General features: G+C 34.1%; 1 protein-coding gene across 2 annotated transcripts; it reads right to left on the reverse strand.

Annotated features, from left to right (window-relative positions):
- Nucleotides 1-10,149: 10,149 nt before the first annotated feature.
- tnnt1 (troponin T type 1 (skeletal, slow)) lies at nucleotides 10,150-24,296 on the reverse strand. Of its 2 annotated transcripts, NM_001128695.1 has the most exon segments (15): nucleotides 10,268-10,390; nucleotides 11,236-11,276; nucleotides 11,507-11,597; nucleotides 13,833-13,942; nucleotides 15,888-16,001; nucleotides 16,115-16,192; nucleotides 16,936-17,052; nucleotides 17,268-17,328; nucleotides 17,434-17,455; nucleotides 18,437-18,454; nucleotides 19,902-19,928; nucleotides 22,309-22,350; nucleotides 22,739-22,752; nucleotides 22,887-22,919; nucleotides 24,204-24,222. In NM_001128695.1, coding segments are annotated over 14 exon segments (807 nt in total). In that variant the 5' UTR covers nucleotides 22,913-22,919; nucleotides 24,204-24,222; the 3' UTR covers nucleotides 10,268-10,344.
- Nucleotides 24,297-25,369: the final 1,073 nt, after the last annotated feature.

Below are 25,369 nucleotides of genomic sequence, written 5' to 3' on the forward strand. Positions count from 1 at the left end.
AAATAAAGAGACTGCAATTTACATTTAAAGTTATTAACAAAAACTACATGATTTTTACAACAACATGTCTGTGTATGAGAAAGCCTAGAGCCAAAGATAGAGCTATATGTTTAGAATATTGTAGTCAGTTTTGGTATTAGATGATTAATCTGTAAATACCCTGGAAAATCCTTTTTAAAAGAACAACAGCATAACATTTACAGACAACAAAAAAAAAGTATAGATGCCAGGGGAGGTAAATAAAAACAACATGTACTGCTCAAAAGATAAAAGTAACACTTAACACAATGTAGCTCCAAGTGTTCTCTTATTTTATTTTGAGCAGTATTTAAACATACCAATATAAAAATTAATGAAATACATTATAAAAGTTACAGTTTTTCTATAGTGCGTAGGGCTTTCTTGGTTAAACAGTATCCGATACAGGTAGGTCTAATGTGCAAATTCCTTGTTAACAATGCTAATTTACATTAGCATGTCTTCAGCTAACATTGCTGTTTTTAGATTAGCTAAAGTCTGACCATTTTCGGTCCGTGTACGTTCTGTTCATTTGTTTTCCATTTTCAAACGGAATAAAGGAAATGGAGAAAACGGCCGTTTTTCCGTTTTTCTTTTGCTCACAAGAAAACGAAAAAACGAGATTTTGGCTGGATTTTCGTTTTTTGGTTTAGGGTAGGAAAACGGATAAACGACTTTAAAATTCATTTTACACATGTAGGCGGTGCTGAAACACCCACTTTCCTCTAATTGGTTAACCAAATCTGCGCTCGTGACGTCGCCCTCAAAATAAAAGCCTTACACGCAGGCTTTTAATTATTATTATTTAATTATATATATAAACAAAGTTTACATAATCTATCATTTGAACCACACACAGTTAGCAGGCTTACATTCATTACGTATGTATAAATTAAATAAAAACGTAAATCAGCAGTATTCTTAGACATTTGTCATTAAAATAAGGTCATAGTTCACTGCCAAGCTTCTTGCTGCTGTGCACCTGATGCTGAGCAAAGAAAGCCATTTCCGAGCAGCACCTGGTTTACATGATTGTTTCAGAGCTATTGTAGGCCTAAATAATAGCCTACTCTGTATAAAATAATAATTTATTATTATTATTATTATTATTATTATTATTAGGCCTATTATTATTAGTATTGTTATTATTATTATTTACTTGGTTATTTAATGGTTGTAAGAACACAATGGACCCTGCATGGGGCTATAATAAATGGTACCATTTGTTTCTATTGGATTTTCTCCTATTTTAATTTAATATATGCCTTTAGCCTATTGTAAATATTTATTTGATACTTAATACTTTTTTATTGCAACGTCAAAGTAGGCCTGTCTTATTATTATTTTTTTTTGTTATTATTTTGTCGTTGTTGTTGTTATTATTATTGTAGCAGGAACATAGCCACAGGTGTGGCAGAGTGTGCTGGTGCCACCCAAAGTGGCATCTTGCACCTGAAAATAGATGCCTTCGCGCTCAAGCGCGCGCAAAAAACTTGCACAGGCAAAAGTAATGATGAATGTGTTGAAGGAAAAAAAAACATTCTAATTATTTGTTAATAAAATAGTGCAACATTATTCTCAGTCAGTGTAGGCTGAAAAAATTAAGATCGCCAGCATTTCAAGGGTGGTTTTATTTTTAGTTAATTGCTGTGACACGCTATATTTCACTAAGGCTGCATGAGACTGCGCATCTTGCTTATTTTCTCTATTTTACATACAGAACATATCATACAGTCCTACCGTTCTAGTGAGTGTGGGGCATTGCTTTACGGTGGTAAAGTGGATTATTTCTTGGCAAATTCATAATGATTCACTTTGTTTAGTAATAAATTTCATAGTTATAAAATAACTACATTTCAAGAATATGTTAACACTTTCAACTATTTAGGATTATTTATTGCATCAAAAGTAATTTCAAAGTAACATTAAATGTACGTATAAACTGCTTAATTTGTGTGTGTAAACACCTAAGATGCAAAAAGCTTATTTAGACCAGAATAGGCCTACTAAATGCAACGGTCAATGTATGTAAACTTATGACCTAAAATGTCTTAAATGACTAAATTTAAGTCTTTTTAAGTTTTTAAATAATTTAAGTTTAACATAAATGATTTAAACTTTAAACTTCAAATTAACAGAGGATGGCAAATAAATTGTTTATTAAATGGAGGTCAGGTGTCTATCTTAATTATAATTATTAAACATTATGACACTACAGTGGTGTATTGGAGAGTACGCACCTTTTAATTAATTAATTTTAAATAAGTGGTTTATCCTAAATAAAATATGGGATCGGTGTGCAATAAATAGTTTGAAAACCCCTGGTTCAGACTAGACGAGCTAGCTGTCTGTGCGGTGCGCTAATAACTTGGCATTTGCTCTTTTCGGTGCTGCCAGATGCATTTATAATGCATAAAAAATAAAAAAGGTAATTCGGTAAAGCGCGCGATGCGCGCAGAAATAAGCGCACTATATGCATATGTCGAATTAAGTTCTCTTTTTCTTTAATCAAGACTTTTCCATTCGAGGAATTACAGTTATTAAGAGCTTAGTCCTTATAAACGATCAGTTTATAAAATACACAATTTACGGATCAAGCCTAATGAAGAATAAGAAGAATATGCAACGCATTATGATCCTTGAATGATCAGAGCGCATTTATATAAACTATATATTTTATATAATCTATAAATATTAAAAAACATTATACATTTAAAGTAATGGAACATTATATGTTATAAAATCTAAACTATCATTTAGGCTACAGGCTGTTCAGCGCGTGCGTCAAAGAAAAGACATGACACAATCTCTATAAAAACTAGTTGTTTATTTACAATATCTAAAGGGATATAAAACATCTAACATGCATCTCCATTCTCAACGAGTTTCTGTGTTCTGCATCCTTCACAGACGAGGTCTCATTCCGAGGTAATCTGTAAATATTCTCATTTGGTTCTGGCACATTCTTGATTAAAGGTAAAACTGACCGGCGCAACGGATGATTTGTCATCTAGGGTGACTACAGTTATAATACAGGTTATGGAACTATTTCACTTTAATTTCATATTATTATTTTATTAAACAAACAAACCAGTTTTTGTTTTGGCTCTGCATGCAGCGTATTGGATCTTTGAAGCATTGCACTTCAAATGTTATTCCTTCTTTTTTTTTTATTGTATTTTTAATATTTTTAATTATACAACACAAAATTGGTTCTAAACAGATACATTTTCCTATAGGCTATGATGAAGTGTATATTTTTGTTCACACAGGTCCTATACAAAACTGTGTGGATGGATGATTTGTTTCTCCGTGAAAATCACTCATTTAATAAGCAAAACAGGCCAAAATGTTGTTTAGCTTGCGTCAAACTGGATGGACAATTTACAAACATATTGAATACAAAGGCTGGTTATTTTATGCAATGAGGGACCTATTACAAATTAAAGAAAATTATATGCATATTAAAACGAAAATATATAATACAACAACAGATCCTACCTCAGAAATGACTTTAGATAATGTAAATAAGCATCAAGTTTTTTTTTGAGATTGTGTGTCTAATTCAGTAGTGTAGTGCGTTCGCGTGGGTTTCCTCCGGGTGCTCCGGTTTTCCCCACAGTAAAAAGACATGTGGTACAGGTGAATTGGGTAGGCTAAATTGTCCATACTGTATAAGTGTGTGTGTATGTGTGGATGTTTCCCAGAGATGGGTTGTGGCTGGAAGGGCATCCGCTGCATAAAAACTTGCTAAATAAGTTGGCGGTTCATTCCGCTGTGGCGACCCCAGATTAATAAAGGGACCAAGCCGACAAGAAAATAAATGAATAATGTGCAATACTAATTTAAAATACGTATCACTAACCTTATATGTGAAATAGCAGGGCCCGCTGTAGCACTTTCTCAAGAAGAGCAAATGTCAAATTATTAGCGCAACGCACATGTAGCGAGCTCATCTGTTTGTCGGAACTACTAGACACAATTTTTTTATCAACTATAATGTGTTTAATTGGTTCATTTGAAATTTATTTCATTATTCCAGCAATAATTGTTGAGTGAAAGAATGCGCTAGAAATATGCATTGCGGCTCCCTTTATTGTACAGGCTTATTGCACTTAAACTTTTTTAGGTTCGGCTCTCGAATTAGTAAGGTTATGAGTAAATGTTATTTAAAATATTTAAAGCCTGCCATCTAGCCTACAATAACAGCAAATTTAATAATAAAAAAAATAATAAGACAGGCCTACTTTGGCGTTGCAATAAAATAGTATTAATTATCAAATAAATAATTACAATATATAATTAAAATAGGAAGAAATAAATGAAAACAAATGGTACCCTTTGTTTTTATAGCAGGGCCCAAAGTGTTCTTATTCTGGTTCTGGTAACAACTATTAAAAAGAAAAAAATCACACCAAACAATAAAAACACTAGTAACTGATAATAATAATAATAATAATAATAATAATAATTATTATTATTATTATTATTATTATTATTATTACAAGCCCTTGCTCTGAAACAATCATGCAAACCAGGTGCTGCTCGGAAATGGCTATCTTTGCTCTGCATCAGGTGCACAGCAGCAAGAAGCTTGGCAGTGAACTATGACCTTATTTTAATGACAAATGTCTAAAAATACTGCTGATTTACGTTTTTATTTAATTTATACATACGCAATGAATGTAAGCCTGCTAACTGTGTGTGGTTCAAATGATAGAATATGTAAACTTTGTTTATATATATAATTAAATAATAATAATTAAAAGCCTGCGTGTAAGGCTTTTATTTTGAGGGTGACGTCACGAGCGCAGATTTGGTTAACCAATTAGAGGAAAGTGGGTGTTTCAGCACCGCCTACATGTGTAAAATGAATTTTAAAGTCGTTTATCCGTTTTCCTACCCTAAACCAAAAAACGAAAATCCAGCCAAAATCTCGTTTTTTCGTTTTCTCGTGAGCAAAAGAAAAACGGAAAAACGGACGTTTTCTCCATTTCCTTTATTCCGTTTGAAAATGGAAAACAAATGAACAAAACGTACACGGACCATTTTCAACAGGCTTTTCCAGTGCTCTTTTCACAGACAGTTGGTATACAGTACGTTCTCATGCTCGTTCACACAGCGAGAAGGTATTTGATGAAAAATAGGCGTCTACTTACCAAAATGAGTATTGTGTGAAAGACAATGAACTCTGGGCCAGCAGATGGCGACTGCAGATCAAAACTTCAGAACTGATGTGAGTTTTTGTTTGGTGATGTCACCAGCCGCTTGCTGCAGTGCTTAGCGATAATTTATTATTTTTTATTTTTTTATTTTTATTTAGCCTTCAAATAACAACTTCCATTGTTAAACATATATAACATTGTATCCAGGCAGCATATAATAAACAAAACAGTACAAAATATAAATAATAATAACATAAATAATCCTTAAATAATACAAAAGAAAATACTTTCAATGGGGTCAGTCCATATAAGCTGACAAAAGTTTAGAGAGCTTTGAGGCACCTTTTGTTTTTACCTGTTTTATGGATTTATATAAAATGTTGGAAATAAATTTTAAATGCTTTGAAACAAGGACAAACTTTAACAAATCTACATTTGTAAATATAAAATTTTGCTACAATCAACATATTATTACACAGAAGTTTAATTTCTTTGTTTTTATAAAAATGCCAAATTTTGCTAATCAATAACATCCTTCTCACTAGCAGTGCACAGTAGATTTTATTAGTATAATTTATTTAATTAAGTTTTATTTCATTAAAATTCAATAAATTAGTTTTAAATAAACACCAAAAACTTCCAGAAATGTATTATTTCCTTGGTTAATAGGCCTGTGTAAATAATTTACAATAAATAAAATTAATAAAATCTGCACCCTGATGAAGGGTGTTTTGGCTGTTTTTTGTTTATTTTATTTTGTTTTGTTTTATTTTATTGATTTTATTAACAATTACATTTGAATTGTTATTCAGTCTATGAAACGGCTGCCTTTCCACACAACAATTTTCAAAATTAAGTACAACTTAAAAAAAAACAAACAAAAAAAAACTACTATTTGAAAGATCTTAACCCTCCAAAAAAGCTTTTTTCCTACCTCTGGCACAAAATCCTTATTAATTATATTGTTTTTCTTTAAGCAAGAGAGTCTCGCTTGTACCACATTGTTACCTGATAATAAGTATGACATTACAGTAGTAAAATAACAAATAGCTTTTTAAATTCAAATGTTTTTCAAATAAAATGTCCTCTTTTATGCAGCTATCAATAGAAAGTCTGTATTATGAGATTTTTAACTTTGAAAAATAAATGTGACATGTAAATTGTTTGCACTGAAAATTTTAATTCAAATTTAAAAAAATACAAATGAACTTAAATTTTTAATTTAGTCCACACAACAAGAACATAATTCAACATTAATTTATGCAGAGTGTATTAGGGTAGTATCTGATGTTGACAGTGTTGTTCACTGTGACAGGGTGGTATGGACTATGTTTTCTTTTTTAATAATTTAACCAGTGTAAACCTTTAAACAGTGTAAATTGTAAAGTTATATACAACATTTTGTGCTATAATAAAGAAAACAGTTTATTTGATGCATCTTCCTGCACTTTATAATCTCTCCCTCTCTATGTACTGTATATATATTATACACAAGCACACACAAACACGCACACGCACATGCGCACACACACACACACACACACATATCCATTAAAATAAGAGTTTGATCACCTTTATCAACTTTAGGAATAGAAAGATTTACATTCAATTAAATATTGCCAAAAAAGACATACTACAAAACATACTTTTGATTTTTCCTCTTTATTAAAATGTGTTAAATGTTTTCGCCAAACATAAACAATGTGGGTGAACTCTTTATTAAAACAGATAGATTATGAATGTTGTAGATAGATGTATGAATATGAGTGACTAAAAATGAGTGTGTGAAAGAGAAAGTAAGGAAGAGTGTTAGAGGCCAAACGATTAAATTAATAGAAAATGACTGAATTAATCGATTAGCCCTATATTAGAATCTTTGATTTCATAAATCTTTACATTCAATTGGAATGCAGAACCACCCTATCACATCCCTAACCACCCATCACAATGAGAAATGTGACAGGGTGTTATGTGATGTGATAGTAAATTATATCCAAAAATGGCCACAAATCTCCCATGTGATCAAGTTCCTCGTCTGGCATACATTCATTCAATTTGAAATTGAATTGTCTCTGCTTTCAATATGCAAAAGAAATAGGTTTACCCTATCTATTTTGCGTGACAGGATGGTTGTGTTGAGCTTGACGGACCCTGTCAAACAAGATAAAGCAACAAAAAAAAAAATGTAAAAGAATTTCAGTACTTTCCTGCTTTTTAGTCTTGGAGGGTGCACTGCAGGGCCCATATGATGTCAGTTCTGTTTTTGTGATCTCATTTAAAGCAAAAGTACATCAGTTATAGATGAAACAAGTAAATTTGACGGGGTTGTAAGTCAAGCTGAGGGACACACACAAATCATGAAATATTTACAAAAATATATATAAAATTTATGAAATAAATATATCTTATGGAAATAAAAACACACATATAAATCTCAAAACAATAAAAGTTTGGGAGGAAAAAAGTAATTTATTTGATAATATTTTAGGTGCAAATGCAATGCTAGTCAGCATGGATGTGACATTTTTGATGTAATCATGAAAAAGTATAAAAAATATTAATGTGACTCTATAATATTAATAATTTATAATATATCATGTTAGCAAGAACCTTTGAATTAATTACTTTGACTTTTGGAAACACATTTTTAGAACAATTTTGTGCCTAAAGCAGCACTGTAAGAAAAAAAATCGTTAAAAAAAGGTCAAATGACTGGCAGCTACGGCTGCCAAACAAAAACCATAAAATTACGGTAAAATGTCTTTGTTGAAATAAAGTGCAAAAAATAATAAATCTAGAGATATTTTCATTAAAATGATTACAGAAAAACACTGTTATTTTACAGACTTTTCCTAGATTATTACAATCAAATCCGTTCAATAAAGGTATACACTAAGGGTTTTACAAAGAAACACTGTTATTATACAGACATAGATTATTATGATTAAACATCATCAATAAAGTGACTACACTAAAAGTTCAAGGGAAAACAATGTTATTTAAAAGAATTTTCCCTAAATCATTACGGTTAAACACCTTTAATAACATGCCAAGACATGCTCATGTTCGTAATTTAACAGTTTTATTTTGGATCAAAATGTTTTGAAAAAACCAACAAACGAGAAACAACTGATTAAAAATTTCACAACTTTAATATTACAGTTGTTACATTTTATTGAATAGTGTTTATGTAAATCATGTAGAGGTTTAAGTTATATGGAATGATTCAGTTACAGATATTAAATGAAATGGAACTGTTACATGAAGGGGACGCTGACAAATGAGTGCAGATCCACAGGCAAGCAACAGTCAACACAGGGGCAAACAGATGTAACATTATGCAGGGAATCCAGAGTCATGGTCAAATAACAGGCAAATGGTCAGTCCCGGCAGCAAACAACGTAAACAATTAACAAACAAAGCAAAGCAAAAGAAGAAAACCGCGTCATAATGTTCACAGTAGCAGCATAACAAGACTAAGCAATTGGTGCGTGCGTCTGTGCTGCTTTTAAAGTGCATGTAATCAGTTCATAACGATCCTTCGACTGTGTGTGTGTAATCAGCAGAATCTGAAACAGGTGTATGTGAGCACTCTTAGTGTGTTACTTTATTATATGGATTTTTTAGTAATAATCTAGGAAAAAGTCTGTAAAATAACAGTGTTTTTCTGTAAACATTTTAATGAAAATATCTGTAGATTTATTATTTTTTTGCACTTTTTTTCAACAAAGAAATTTTACCATAACTTTATGGTTTTTGTTTGGCAGCCATGCCAATCATTTGACCTTTTTTTTACGATTTTTTTTTTTACAGAGCAAGTAATTACAATTTATTACTTTAATTTTACGTAATTTTAAATGTAAAAAACAGACAAATTGCTGTAATTTGTCATTACTTATATAGTACATAAAATAGCAGTCAAGCCGTTAATTTACTAATAATGTTTGTAATTTTTACGAACTTTTGAATATAATTTAAAATAACAGAAAAAATACTGTATAAATAATACTGTAATTTCCCTGTATAAAAAACACAAATGTCAGTAAATTGTCTTTAATAATAAAGTACCTAAAATGATAGTCAAACGGTTAATTTAGGGAGATTTGTTGTCATTTTACTAAGTTTTGAATATAATGTGAAATGACAAAAAATTACTGTAAAAAATTTAAGGATATTTTCTGTAAAATTAAGTTGTTTTTTTTACAGTGAGCTCATCAAATGTTACGGACACAAATTGCACCTATTTTATAGAATGCAAATATGTTACTAAATAAAAAGTGTTTTGTATTTTAAATGTATCTGAAATACTGCCCTACTACATGGCCTGCTGGGGATTTGCATAGTGATTTTTTCCCTGATTTATTCTCATTCTAGCATGTGAATCTTGTTATTTTTTCTTATGCAATATTTTGATTTAAACTACTTAAAAAAGACACTTTTTGTAGAACTGTAAGTGTTCATTTTCAACAACAACATTTTTTCAAAGAGACCAAGATCCAATATTAATGCCATCCAATTTGACTTGAAAACAACCTAATGAAAAACACCTGTGATTGATGAAATAAGGGAAACTATCAGTCTGTCATCTGTTTCTCTCCCTTTGGAATGACCCAGCGTTTACTTTTCATAAATGTTTTTCAAGTGCTGGGTTCTTTGGCAATCTTCTGAAAGACATTTAGAAAGGCACAAGGAAATGACTTTTTTATTAATAGCCACACATGTCAACTAGAGACCATCTTTTTTGTGAAGCACATGAGAACCGATTTCGCAGTCTATCCTTTTAAATGTTATGGATGAAGGCATCTCTGACATGTTATTAATTTTCATTTGCTCAGCAAGGACTCCACTTCCCTTTGCAACTGACTTGAAGGAAAATGAAGAAATGAAAGCAACATTCATCTACATTTTCATCTGCATTACCAGTCTATTTTGCAAAAAAAAAAAAAAAAATGTTAGCATTCAGATGCAGTTTGTCATTTAAATTTATTTGTTTTGCAAAGACTTTATTCAAATATCTAACAAATTAAAATAATACAAGCCAAAGATATTAATCCAAGTACATTAGGTCTGAAATGGATCTGAAATGCATTTCTGACCATTTCACATCTCTGAGAGACTAAGTAAATGCATTCATGTTTTCTTTCCTTATTTTTCCAGTTTCTTATTTCCAGCGGCCTCCGACTTTTCCTTTACCATGACCTTTTTTGCTGTAATAGAGAAAGAGACAAACACAAGCAATTCTGACTTTAACTGACTTCTTACTGGAATAAAAAGAAGTTTCTCAGTTCACATAAAAATTCAAACCCTGTCTTTATTTACTCTAATGATGTTTTTAAACCAGTATGGTTTACTCTTACCCCTGACAACTATAAGTATACACGTTTTGAACAGATTTGTCAAAGTATAGCGTCAGCCTACATACTCTCTAAAATTACCCAAAAATTTGCTTAAAAACAAGGTACTCTGATGGCCAATGCAGACTTCTTCATTAGCATCAGACTATGCATATTCATCCATTGGACAGAAATTAAACAATTATATCTTGAGCACATTTTAAAACATTAATTGTTGTTCAATTGTTATGTGTGTTTTTTTGTTGTTCAGTATGTCTTGAAAGCATGCACTTAGAGTGCATTTTATAGGGGGTTTGACTAAAGTATTTAATGCTTGGTCCCTCCACTAAAGTAGGAAAAAAACTGACATCGGGTGGTAAAATAGTTTTGCACTGGAAAATAGTTTGCACTGATCTGCATCTGAAAAGTAAATGCTCACACATGTAAGTTTTACAGTAAACAGTAATTGTGAACTTCTATCATAACTTTATCGGTGCATGGATGCAAAATTGTCACCATTTGCAAAATGTGTCATTTCATATATATAAATAAATCCAATCATTATCCATAAAAAGTGTGAAAATAAGTTTGACTAATAAAGGAGAAGTATTTGAATTAAAAATATGAGTTTTTAACATGAAAAATTTTATGAAATAACTCCCTTCAATGTGATTGTATCTGAAAAGTTATGTACTGTAGTGTAAAATAACATAACTTACAACTTTTGAGCGTGAGAAATCCTGTTCAGCAAAACAACAATCTGTTGAGAAGGAAAAATAAAACATACATTTATTAAGCATACTTTTAATGTGCTTGTGTTCATATAATTACAGTATTTTTATCACTTTAAGTTAGTTCTCACTCAGGGTGGTCTCTAGCTAGCTCAACTGAACCAATTTTAGTACTGCCCAAAACAAACAAAGTCAAACATTCACCAATAAAATCATGGACCAGAACCTGGATTTCACAAATCAGTCAAAGTCAACACACCTCATACTTCTGTTTCTTCATTTGATCCAAGAGGTCAAATTTCTCAGACTCCAGCTCATAAATCCAGTTCCACATCTCCTGAGCTCGTTGCCTGTTTTGTTAGAATAAGTAATGGGCATGACCAAAACTGTCAGGTTTGAGCAGACAACACATTTATAAAGGTTGGAAAAATAACGTGTCTGTCTGAAATGTTGGAAATGGAAGTTTTATATGAAATTAGAGCTCATACTTACTTTTTTTCTGCACATCTTACAAAGTGGCAAAACATGACCTAATGTTCTGTCAGCATGAACATGTGCAACGTATGGCAGGCTGTATCATACACTGCTTAAAAAAATAAAGGAAATACTTGAATAACAAATCCTAGATCTGAATGAATGAAATGTTCTTATTTAAAACTTTGTCCTTTACATAGTTGAATGTGCTGACAACAAAAGCACACTAAAATTATCAATGGAAATCAGATTTATTAACAAACGGACATCTGGATTTGGAGTCACACTCAAAATTGAAGTGGTAACACACACTACAGATTGACCAAACTATGATGTAATGTTCTTAAAACAAGTCAAAATGGGGCTCAGTAGTGTGTGTGGCCTTCCTACAATGCCTAGGTATGCTCCTCATGAGGTGGCAGATGGTCTCCAGAGGGATCTCCAGCTAGACCTGGACCAAAGCATTCACCAACTCCATTCACCAACATTGTCTGCGGTTCAATGTGGCGTTGATGGATTGAGCGAGACATGATGTCCCAGATGTGCTCAATGAGATTCAGGTCTGGGAAACGGGCAGGTCAGCCCATAGCATCAATGCCTTCATCTTGCAGAAACTGCTGACACACTCCAGCCACATGAGGTCAAGCATTGTCTTGCCTTAGAAGATACCCAGGGCCATCCGCACCAGCATGTAATGTAATGTAATGTAATGTGTATTTATATAGCGCATTTATTGTGTATGGCCATACACTTAAAGCGCTTCACAATCATGAGGGGGGGGGGTCTCTCCACACCACCACCAGTGTGCAGCGGCAGCCACAGGACAACGGCGCCAGTGCCATTACCACACACCAGCTGTTGGTGGAGTGGAGAGACAGTGATAGAGCCAATTCAGTTGAAGGGGATGATTGGGAGGCCATGATCGTAAGGGCCGATAAAGGGACTTTGGCCAGGACACCGGGGTTACATCCCTGCTCTTATACGAGAAGTGCCATGGGATTTTTAACGACCACAGAGAGTCAGGACCTCGGTTTAACGTCTCATCCGAAAGACGGCGCCCACTGACAGTGTAGTGTCCCCTTCACTTTTACTAGGGCATTAGGAATCACGCAGACCACAGGTTGAGCGCCCCCTGCTGGCCTCACTAACACCACTTCCAACAGGAACCTAGTGTTCCCTAGTGGTCTCCCATATAGGTACTGACCAGGCTCAGCCCTGCTTAGCTTCAGTGAGTAACCGGTCTTGGGCTGCAGGGTGATATGGCTGTGGAGCATATGGTCTCACAAGGGGTCTGAGTATCTCTGTACTAAATGGAAGTCAGGCTACCTCTGGCAAGCACATGGAGGGCTGTGCGACCCTTGAAAAGAAATGCCACCCTACAATATTACTGACCCACTGCCAAACCAGTCATGCTGGAGGATGTTTCAGGCAGCAGTACGTTCTCCATTGGGCCTTAATACCAACCTCCTGCATAATTATGAGTGTTTGAGCAGACACATGCACATTTGTGGCCTGCTGGAGGTAATTTTGCAGGGTTCTGGCAGTGCTCCTACTATTCCTCCTTGCACAAAGGCAGAGGTAGCGGTCCTGCTGATGGGTTGTTGTCCTACGGCCTTCTCCATTTCTCCTGATGTACTGGCCTCTCTTCTGGTAGCACCTCCCTGCTCTGGACACTATGCTGAGAGAAACAGCTAACCTTTTTGCCACAGCTCGCATTGATATGCCATTCTGCTTGAGCTGCACTACTTGAGTCTCATGCTTACACTAGAGTGAAAGCTCCGCCAGCATTCAAAAGTGACCAAAACAGTAGTCAGAATGGATAGGAACTGAGAAGTGTCCTGTGGTCAAACCTGCAGAGCCACTCCTTTATTGTGGGTGTAATGCTAATTGCTTATATTTTCTACATGTTGTGTATTCCATTAGCACTACAGCAAGTAAAATTCATTGTCGATCAGTGTTGCTTCCTAAGTGGGCAGTTTGACTTCACAGTGTGATTGACTTAAAAGTGTGATTGACTTGGAGTTATATTGTGTTGTGTAAGTGTTCCCTTTGTTTTTTGAGCAGTGCATAAGTATAATAGTTGTTTGTATAAGTTGTTTGCATGTGTTCACCTCAACGCATCCTCACGCATATTTTCGATGCCAAGGGGAGCACGCCTCTCTAAAAGAGTCTTTCTCTTGATCTCTCGACCAGTCAAACGTTTCCCTCTTTTCTGCTCTGCCTAAAACACAAACATACAAACTGTACACTTATCTGCAAAAGCATTAGAATCTGTAAGAGGTCACTTTTATAACCCAACAAGGCCAAGTTCTAAGGTGTGATTAGATGAGATTGTAAGCAAACACTTGATACCTTACTAAACATGTAGGATGCAGAAATAATGGATGAGAATAAATATGTAAGTGACATTAACTTCTGAAACATACTGTAAACTACCATAAAATGTGTAAAGTTGCATTGGTTTTAATAGAAACTGTAATGATTGTTAGGTTCTCTACTGGTAATGTTGTATGTTAAAGTCAATAAACTCTGATAAATTATGTCTGAAAACCCAAATTCGATGGTTATATTTTATTAGGAAACCACTGAGCTTCTGTAATGGTTTCCATTGTTTTTCTTTTCTAATTTTTTAAAGCAGGGATTGACCATGAAAGTTGGCTTAGAGTATGTATAATTCATAAGGCATGACGGTTGCTGCCAAACACCAATGGCAAGAATTTACGCCCAGTTCACAAACCAATGAGTCATTATATGAGGCCAAGGATGAATGTATTCCCGCCTAGTCTGAGCAAACTGAAGCCCCACTGTTGCGCAAGACACATTAAATTATACAAAATGTTTACAATTTAGAATAGCAAATGATATAATATAATAATATGTCAACTACATTTATTATAAATGTCTTTAGTATTTCATTTGGGAATAGTTATAATATCTAGAAAATTCTACCAGAAAGGTACATTATCTGTCTCTGAAATAAAAACATAAAAACAGTGAGAAAAAAGTTTTTTTTCCATCAATTTCATCCCAAGAATTTCTAAAATGGACTGATGGTTGATTTTTGTCAGTTTACACTTTACATTGTACAAACCCTGTCATTGTCCTTGTCCTCAGCGCAGTTGAACCTACAGCTTTAATAGTTTTGTTACACTACAAAGTGTTATTTAGAGAAAAAAACAGAACTAGCAAGTTTAAGTTGTTATCATTCACATCAATTGAATAAAAACCTGAAATTATAAATAAATTCTACAAATAAATACTACAAATATATATAATACGACTAAATTTACAATTGGCCCCATGTTTCGGTCAGTCCTGCCACATTTGCATTTAATTTAACAGACAATGCGTTCCTTACATGTTTAAGACTATGACTCTGGAGTGACATCATTTAACAGAGAAGAAGCTGACAATGATCAAGGATGCATTTTGTCATTGAATTGTATGATTTTACAACACAATCTCACGGCAATTCGTAACTTTTTCATTTAGTGGCTAATTCGTATGAATTCGTACGATCTAATTCGTACAATTTAGTACGATTTGCTTATTCCCCAATGACGGTTGGGGTTAGGGGTGGGGTCAGGTGCCACGCCTCCTTTTTAAAATCGTACCATTTCGTTCGACTGAACTCGTACGAATTCATACGAATTAGCCACTAAACTGGCAAAACGTAAAATACTTACGTTTTCTTGTGAGATCAGGCTGGATTTTATGCTTGTTTCGTATTATGATTTTCTTTTAGGGTGACAAATTTTTATTAGTGAAAATGTATGTTTCTGGTAGAATCTCCCATAAACTATTCTTAAACATTGTTAAGTCATTTAACGATCACATCTCATCCTCTTGACTCTATTGGCAATTTGAAAAAATTGTGTCGGTTGCAAGTGACATCCTTTAGTGGAGTGTGCAGACAATGAGTGTATATGTAAGTTCTGAGTGTGTGTCACTAATGTCAGCCTTTCTCATTGTGTAGGATCCCAAGACCAGATGGGCCTCTACTAAAGATGAAACGTGATATCTACCAAGGGGGCTTCTTGGAAAAGGGATATATTTTTTAAGGCACCCAAACATGCCTGTCCTTGCTGTTTTGGCAGGTGAATGTTTTAGCTTGTTGCATGTACAAAAATGTATTCATGTGTACATATAAGAAGACTGAATCTTACTTTGGCTAAGAAGCCACCAAAATTTGCCCCCATATTGGATAAAACCTTCTTCTTCTTGGCCTCATCATCTGCCCTCTTCTTAGCCTCCTCATCCTCTTTCCTCTGGCGCTCCTCCTGATGAGTGATTGGATATTAGATTTCACACTGATTTGATTATCGAAGCCCACAACAGCTAAATGCATCTGATGATTTTATTTAATACATCTTAAATTTCATTTTAGCTTTACCGCAATTCTTGTCTGTCTGTCTCTTTCTTTCTCTGCTCTAACACGCTGCTGCTCTGCTCGTTCAAACCGCCGCCGCTCCTGGGAACAGAGAAATCAAAGAGAAATAATATAATGTTAATAATAATAGGAGATAATATAAAGATAATAATAAAGATAAAGATAATATTTTGAGAGAATTAAAAAGATGGAATAAATAAAAAATAATAAATAAAAAAGAAGTCTTGGTGGTGCAGTGGGTAGCACGATAGCTCCACAGCAAGAAGGTCGCTGGTTCAAACCCCGACTAGGTCAATTGGCATTTCTGTGTGGAGTTTCCTTTAGGTCCCCTGATTTCCCCCAAAGTCCAAAGACATGTGCTAAAGGTGAAAAAGCTAAATTGGCCGTAGTGTACACTCTCAGAAATAAAGGTACAAGAGGTGTCACTGGGGTGGTACCTTTTCAAATGTTACACATTTGTACCAAAAGGGTCCATATTATTACCTCGAGAGTACATATTAGTACCGAAAAAGTACAAATGTTTACCTTTTGACATTTTTTAGACACTAATTTTTACCTTTGAGGTACTAATATGGACTCTTTAAGTACAAATGTGTCCCTTTTGATAAGGTAATACCCCAGTGACAGCTCCTGTACCTTTATTTCTGAGTGTATGTAACTGAATGCAAGTGAATGCAAGAGTATATTGGTGTTTCCCAGTGGAAGGGCATAAAAACATATGCTGTATAAGTTGGCGGTTCATTCCGCTGTGGCGACCCCTAATTAAGAAAGGCACTATGCCTAAAAGAAAATGAATAAATGAAGAGATCAAACCCAAGAATTACAATTCTATCCTTTAGACCAATCAGTTCTTCCTCCTCCTTTTTCCTCTGCTCAAAGTGGGCCTCAATCAAAGTTTGTAACTCCAGAAGGTCCTTCTCCATTCTTTTACGATGAATATCCTTGAAAAAAGTGGAAACAGTAAGCTACAGTTTGAAAACCCCCATCTCCATGAAGTCTGAAATGCTATTTTCAATTGTATAATCTGACGTCAGCATAAGACCAATTAACCTACATGACATTATTCAATGTCACAGAGAAAAAATAAAAATCGACTTATTCAACCAGATACGTTCATCTGAGCTATATGAATCCCTAAATTGTATATGGTACTTACATCAAAATCTACCCTCTCACCCTCTGGAATCTTTGGAGGGGCAAGTTGTGGAACCATGGGCCTGTAATGTGGAGGACAAAAGCAATACATTTAGGGCAAGGAGGGCATGAAAACACAGTGGTTTTGTCTGTGGTCTGTCTTTTCAAAAGAGTGTCTTCTAACTTACTTGGGCCTCGGTCTTTCCTCCTCTAGGAAAAAATAGAAGAAACAAAGCGGTTCTTGTAAAACTTTATAGTACTGTCATTATTGCTCCCACACAACTGTACAATATGCCTCTATAGTCTTGCTGACATTTGTAGCAAGTTCCTCTTTTAATTACTAATGCACTCAATGACACAACTGTCAAAGGGTTCATTCATAACTTCTTCACATATCAATATCATTTCAGTTCTTTAATTAAATAACATTCTGTGAGTCAGCCTGGTCACATCCGAATGTTCTGAAAATTAAAGAAAAAAAATGACCCCACACGTTTTTTACACCAAAACCAAACTAACCGCACACCAAAGTAACTCTCCCCACTTTCTTAGTTTGCAAATTAAAGATACAAAATGGTGAGCTACAAACTCTCAATTCTGACCAGTCTGAGCAGCAAGATGTTATCTCGTGAATTGAGTTTACAATTGAAATGTGTTAAATAAAAACAGTTTTAATAAAATTGTCGCATGTAAACTTGAAATTGTGTGAATGTCTCCATTTCAATCCTTTAGTAGAAATAAGCTTTCATAATTTCATAAAAGTACCTGAACAGCAATATAAAGTTCTGTTCTGATGATTTTTTTCTAATCAGAAATATAGATTATAATAAGGATTAATTACACTGTCTGTTTTATATAAAAACTTTCCGAAAAGCCAAACACTGACATTTATAGCAACTGACCATAAATGTCTAAAAAAAAAAAAGAAAAACTTATAATCCAGACACTTGAGTCCAGGGCAGGAAAAAATTATATCAGATGCTAAAAAAATAAGATGTTATTAAAGATCTACACCATAATTACCAGTTTCATGCTTGAGAGATTTAATAATTAACGTTAATCAATTACATTGCTATGTGCCATGCATGTCAATGAAACAGAAAAATTGATAAATTTCACAGTGATGAAAAGAGGATGAAACAACACAGATCTCAGAAGTTAAAGAAAGCACTTTTATCTAAAAGCCCTTACCTTCTTCCTGAGCCTCCTCTGATGAATGTAATAGTAAAAGAATACAAAAAAAAAAACATTAACAACAGAGAATAATGAGCAATGGCAATGTGGATACAAGATTAGTAGATGGGCAGACATTTAAAAAATGACAATGATGTGGTAAAGAAACAAGCTGCAGCTCAAATCCTTTCATTTTCACTTAACATCATTCTATTTCATTTCAAATCATTCGATTTTCAATATTTCATGCAATACAATCTACAATTAAGTGTTATATTGATGTGAAGATTCATGCTATGACCTTTAAGCATACATGCTACATTACACACCATCCACTCATAATGTTGTTGTTTTTTTACATGCTATACTGGGGTGCGTTTCCGAAAACCATCGTTACAAACATGGTTCATTGCTTTGGCGTTTCTAATCCATTGTTCCAACGAACATTCCCAAACTGCATCACAAATTTGTATGCTGTCAAGCCTCCAGAGTTTACATAGTCCTTGGCTGTGTTCTATTCCAGTTACCCCCCTATGCCCTTTTCATTTAAAACATCCATTAGAGTTATTTTTTTAAAAGCATTTAAGTCAGCACTCTTAGGTGTATTATGCTTTCAAAGTGTTTTTACAGTTCAGTTTTAGCGTTCTTCATGTTTACAAATACAAAAGCTATAGGTGACCTTTTATTTAAAAGTGGAATTTATGTTAAGACTCCAAAGCTTGAGAAAAAAAAAAAAACACAGCATACGTTAATGCTTTTATTTTATATTAGGTTATTTATTAAGTATCTGTATTGTATATGACATGGGCCTGTTGGTGAGAACATTTCTGCAGTAGTTTGCATGTGTCAAATTGTAAAAATCTTACTTAACAATAATATTATTATTAATCATCATTATCATCATATTATTATTGTTAAAGTAGGATTTTTTTCATTTCCTATTAAATATTAAATTTCATTTCTTAATAAATCGCCTCATTATTTATTGATTTATATGATTTTTATATGATATTAGAATACATGTTAGCTTTTGTAAGTGGTTTTATGTTTTAGAATAGAATATCGAATATTCTCAATAATATTTGTAAAGGAAACACAAGCCCTATATGTGCCATTTACATACATTTCAATTATTATGAAAAGCTAGTGCATGTTTTTACCAAAACTAATATTGGAATTTTTTTTTAGGTCTGCGCATAAAACAATATCATTTGCACAAAGAAATATGGGGTTCTTCTCTTAAGAAGTTGTTACTCCACCCCATTAAGAGCATGATTATGGGCGTTTTACGTTATAACTAACATGGTTCAAACGATGGATCAGCGACAGAAAAACTACAGGGTTTGGGAAACACTCGTCACTACATAGCTCTTTTCTCAAACGATGCAGCGTACTATGATAGTTCAGCCGCGAGTTACGTCGTTGTTTGGGAAACGCGCCCCTGATAGTGTGTGTATTTTTACATAAAAAAAAATCAAAGTACCCTGATATTCTGTATAATCCTGCTGTTCTGTAATATAGATTTGGGAAAGAAACATAGAAATGACACATGAAAACATTGTAAAATTAATCTTTCTTTGATATTTGGTATTTATGATTGATCACAATGTGTATCGAGATTACATATGAGACACATAAGCATTTGCCACTAACATTATTATATAAATTACTATGTGAATTAATTAATATGAATTAATTTGCAAAAGAATATGACTTATTATGAATATGACAATTTTTTGTTAACTTGATAAAAGCTTTGTTTATATTAATAAACAAACATTAAAATCAAAAAAATAAGAGTGAAATGAGTCAAAGGGATATTTAATGAAGTTACATCTCAACCTTTGTTTTAAAGCAAAAGATCAAATCTTACAAAAGCACAAAGTGAAGACGTGATTGAAATAAAAAAAGATAATTATTGATTTAAAGTATTTGGGAACCGCAAAAGGGTTCTTAATGTTAATTTGTTTGTTTGTGAAAAGTTAATATCATGTCTTTTCTATCTACAGTATATCCTGAAAATCTTTATATTTATTCTATTCTGTTATTTTATTATATATAGTTTTAGCTTTAGAATAAAAACTCTTTCTCTGCTTTTTTCACATACATTTAATTTCTGCGGAGTACTGCAGGAAGCAATGGAAGCAAGCATCACTGATATGGTGGTGTAGCATTCATTCAATATTAAATATTGAATTAAATGTCATATTTCAACAGTTAAAATTAGTTTACCAATACATTAATTCATACATTAGTTATATTTCAATGAGATCACGTGACCAACAGTTTCACAGACTGCAGCTCTGCACAAGACATTTGGCCAGAGGAGAATGGCCGTGCCCAGCTGAGCCTGTCTTTCTCAAAGTTTTTTCCTTCACTTTCTTCAATTGTTCAAGTTTGTTCCTCACCACTGTCACCATTGGTTTGTGGATTTAAGAGCTGTGCATCAATGGAGTTGCTCTTCAGTGATTCGGCTTTCAGCAGTGACTTTTACCTTACACTGAACTCAACTGAACTGTGACAACTGAACTGAAGAAATTTTAATTCATTACTTCATCTATACTACTGTAAGCTCCTTTGACACAATCTAAATTTTAAAAGGTGCTGAATTGATTAATCAAGTTAAATAGAGCTATGTTATATTAGTTCTTTAACAGTGCCCATCCACATTTTTACATTAAACAACAAAGTTACACAACCTTTGCTTTAAAGCAAAAGAGCAAATCTTACAAAAGCACAAAATGAAAACGTGATTGAAATAAAAAAGATAAGATAATTATTGATTTAAAGTAATTGGAAACCACAAAAGGGTTCTTAATGTTAATTTATTTGTGTTGATTGGTAAAGATTTCTTAACAGAATCACTGGTAATGAGAAAAACAAATGTTTCAGCTATGTTATAATATTTGAAATCTCCTTCTGTTTGTTTAATAAATTGTGCAATCCATCTTGTTTTATCTGTCTCTGTCTTTTGAAGAAATCTGGTCACAGCACCTATCCATTTTGGAAGAGTGTGGTGATTCATATTTGATATACCAAATTTTTAAATGATAAAATTAATGTGACTGCCTGAACATAGAATTCTGTTCGATTAATTGTTTGGATTTTTGCATATTCTCTAAAACATGCATAAATGAGTCCTTAGACACCCAGACAAAGAATATTGAAAGAACCGAGGCTGATGAACCCTATAAGACAATTGAGGACAGCACAAAGTCTTAAGCAGTACACAATATGCAAACTGTTCTTAATCATTTTGTTGATCAGTCCACTTCAAAAAAAAAGAAAGAAAAAAAGAAAAAGTATTATATACACAGATGCCACTTGTATGAAAGCACAATATATAATGTATTACTGCAGGTTAATGATCAATGTATTGTCAACTGTATACTCAACACCTTAACTTGATTTCAATTGTAAAGTAAGGATGTACTTTTGTAAAGCTGCTTTGGAATTATTGTGAAAAGGGCGATATAAATAATACACAACTTCCCTCACAAACGTTAAAAAACAAACTTGATGGGAGAATGTGCACAGCTGCAAGTAAACATATTACTTTTGTATTAAACATTGACTTTTTTTAACCACTTTAAACCATCACATGTGGCATAATAAAAAAATTTTAAAAACTATTTATTCTGGCATAGGTTTCTATGGAAAGTTTTATTTACAAGACCCCTGGTCTGTCATTAAATGTTTGACAAGTACTACAGTATATGCCTGATTCAGATTCCAAACTAAAAAGATGACAGCTCACTCTTGTTTACAATTGGTGATATTTTCACTTAGTATATCTAATTTGCACTATATCTACAAAAAAAAAAAAAAATCCATTACATACTTTTCTTTCTATAACCTTGATCAGTTTTTGCATGTCTGTAATATTTTACCTGTTCCAGCTTCCTCTGTAGTCTCCTCCTCCTCTTCTTCAGCTTACAAATACAGACACAATGACAGGATGATTGATGAAAGGCAAACATAAGCGAATATCAATTATGTGCTGAGAGCACGTGAGGACAATCAGGAAATATAATAAGTGAATAAATATAGACAAGTCTGTGCAAAGGATTATGTAAGTGTAGACCATTTGTTAAGGCTACCAGAAACATGAGATCACTGTGCAGGAATAACCCTTCCAGATAAAGGCAGGCTGACAAGCCTAAGCACCCAATCAGACTCATGATTGTGAAACCAATTGAAGCTCAGCAGGGCCTCTTGAAGTATCTATAACTAGCCTCTGGGTACACATTAGACCAAGGCTTTACAGATAATCACTAAATCTGTAGTTTCAGCTGGGCAAGAAATAAAAACAATACTCACCCTCTGCTTGTTCCCTAAAAGACCAATAAAGGAAATGGAATGAGGAATCAGGTAAGAAGTAGGGAAAAAGGATTTACTTATGATCCTTCAGATAGTCCAATACTTGAATAGTTTCCATAAGTAAACATCAAAAAGAAACGGTACTCACTCATATTCCTCTTCTACATCAGACATGATTAAGCTGAAGGAAAAAAGGAGATACAGAAAGAAGGAATAAGACAAGTTTATTGTAATGGCTTTAAAAACCAATGAGAGAGAAATAGAGAGAGACAAAACCCAACAGCACAAGAACCAAATTGTTCCATTGTTCCAAAGTGCTGACAGCCCATTGGATGCTTCACATGAAGACTGATGGGGTGAGAACAGGTGGGAATGCAGAGACTAAGACAGGGCATATGAGATACATTTCTGACTCTTTCATTCACACTTCTCTACAGTTTCACATTTGGTAGAACAAGATTCATGTAGTAGTGTTTCACATTTCCGTCTTGTAAGTAGACACAGTTACACATACAGTACGTATGTGAGATAACAAGACCTTGCTTGATTTCCCTAATTGGATCTTGAGGGTTTGATAGCAGGAACTGCAGATAACAGCAATTACTGTTTGATTGCAGTCATTAAACGTCCCCAGGCAGACTTCTCAAGTGCCTCATCTTTCACATCAGTACTGTATCATGAGAAACAACTTCATAGCTTCTATGTCATCGCTTGAGAGAATTTATGAGGCATGTAGCCGTCACCGACCCTCTTATACTTTATTGTCTCTGGACAAAGGCTTCTATGAAAGCCTGTCTAAAAGCAGAGTCCTTTCAACAGCTTGCCCGCCTGTTACTTTACTAATGAGGGTTTGAGCATCTACAGAGCATGAGTTTGGTCAAACACTGTATAAAATTATCACATTACAAACTGAAGATATTCTTTGCTCTGGATCGACCCAAGCAGGGATAGACACAATTTGGAGGAAACAAGATAGGGAAAGTGCAAGACAAAAAGGCATTTTGGGGATGCAGCAAGGGTGTGGGAGGTCAGAACAGCATTAACCACAGAATTCTGATGGGATAATTTTAGCAAAGGACACAGAGGAGAATATATGAATCTGTATTGCTTAGAGACCGAGTTAATGATTTCATGCGACTATCTGAACACAATCTTTTTTTTTTTTATTAAATGAATAACTAATTAAATTAGCATAAGCTCATACTGGAAGAGGTCAGGAATGCAGTTCCGACCACTGTTTTGGTTCTGTCTGTAGCTATTTAATTACAGAAAAATAGGAAAAGTCTGGTTGAGGAAATCAAAACACATTGCTGGATAAATAACAGCTAACATTATTAGCAAGAACAAGAACTGGAGATAACAGAAAAATCTAATATACATGCAGAATTATACAGAGAAATAAAAAGTGCTGTTCTCCACATTGAAAAGAATGCAGATATCTGAGAGGCAACAAAATGACTTTTACCTTTCGCTGATGGTAGGATAATTCACTCTGTAAAAAGATGAGACGTGGGCACCCAAAGGATGAGAGGAGAGCCCCTGTGAATTATGGAGAGTTATGTATTGTGGGACAATGGGTTGTTTTTATATGAGGACAGGGACAGATGGAGGGTGTTAGCGGCTACGGCACAGGACCATGGATGGATTAGAAATGAACCCAGGGACAGAAAGATGACCACCACAAAGGATTAGGGAAGACATGGGGAATGACCTCACACAACAAACACAGGGATATAAAAAGAGATAGAAAAAAACAAAGGGACAGTTGGGAACAAAAATAGGGCAGCGGATTTAGATACAATTCTTCCAAGAAGACATATTTTCTATTTGACACAATGTAAAATAAGGTAATGGGTAAGACGTCTTTAGGGTAATCGAATGTGCTCCCCGTCCCATTCTTATGGGTACTAGTCAGGAATAAAACACTAATGTCTGGAAAGGATTGATTTTCTAACTTTCTATATTTTATCAAGACTAGTCCGTGCTGTTGGCTGATCAAGTAGGGAAAATAACAGTTTTAGGTATTGACCTTGTACACTGATGGGCCACTTTATTAGGTACACCTTACTAGCACTGGGTTGGACCCTCTTTTGCTTTCAGAACTGCCTTAATCCTTAGTGGCATAGATTCAACAAGGACTCGAAATATTCCTCAGAGATTTTGTTCTATATTGACATGAATGCATCACATAGTTGTTGCAGATTTGCTGCACATCCATGATGTGAATCTCCCGTTCCACCACATCCCAAAGGTGCTCTATTGGATTGAGATCTGGTAACTGGGGAGGCCATTTGACTTCAGTGAACTCATTATCATGCTTAAGAAACCAGTCTGAGATGATTCACCCAGAACACCGGGGTTACACCCCAACTCTTTACGTGAAGTGCCATGGGATTTTTAATGATCACAGAGAGCCACTTTATTAGGTACACCTGTCCAACTGCTTGTTAACATAAATCTACAATCAGCCAATCACATGGCAAAAATACAATGCATTTAGGCATGTAGACATGGTCAAGATGATCAGCTGCAGTCATGTCATAAAGCATTATGTCATAAAGCGCGAATCATCTCAGACTGGTTTCGTAATCCTACTGGAAGTAGCGATCAGAATATACACTGTGGTCATAA

The sequence above is a fragment of the Danio rerio genome, chromosome 3, assembly GCF_049306965.1.
Source record: "Danio rerio strain Tuebingen ecotype United States chromosome 3, GRCz12tu, whole genome shotgun sequence".
NCBI classification, from domain to species: domain Eukaryota; kingdom Metazoa; phylum Chordata; class Actinopteri; order Cypriniformes; family Danionidae; genus Danio; species Danio rerio.

Bases quoted from the DNA above. Each gene is read 5' to 3' on its own strand.
- tnnt1 (XM_021470807.3), bottom strand. From the start codon at position 22,912: ATGTCTGATGTAGAAGAGGAATATGA. The intron at 16,193-16,935 runs GTAATTCTTGGG...CTCTGTTCCCAG, and splicing joins TTGGTCTAAAGGATAGAATT to GAGCGGCGGCGGTTTGAACG. The intron at 10,391-11,235 runs GTAAGTTATGTT...TCTCTATTACAG, and splicing joins ATTTCTCACGCTCAAAAGTT to CAAAAAAGGTCATGGTAAAG.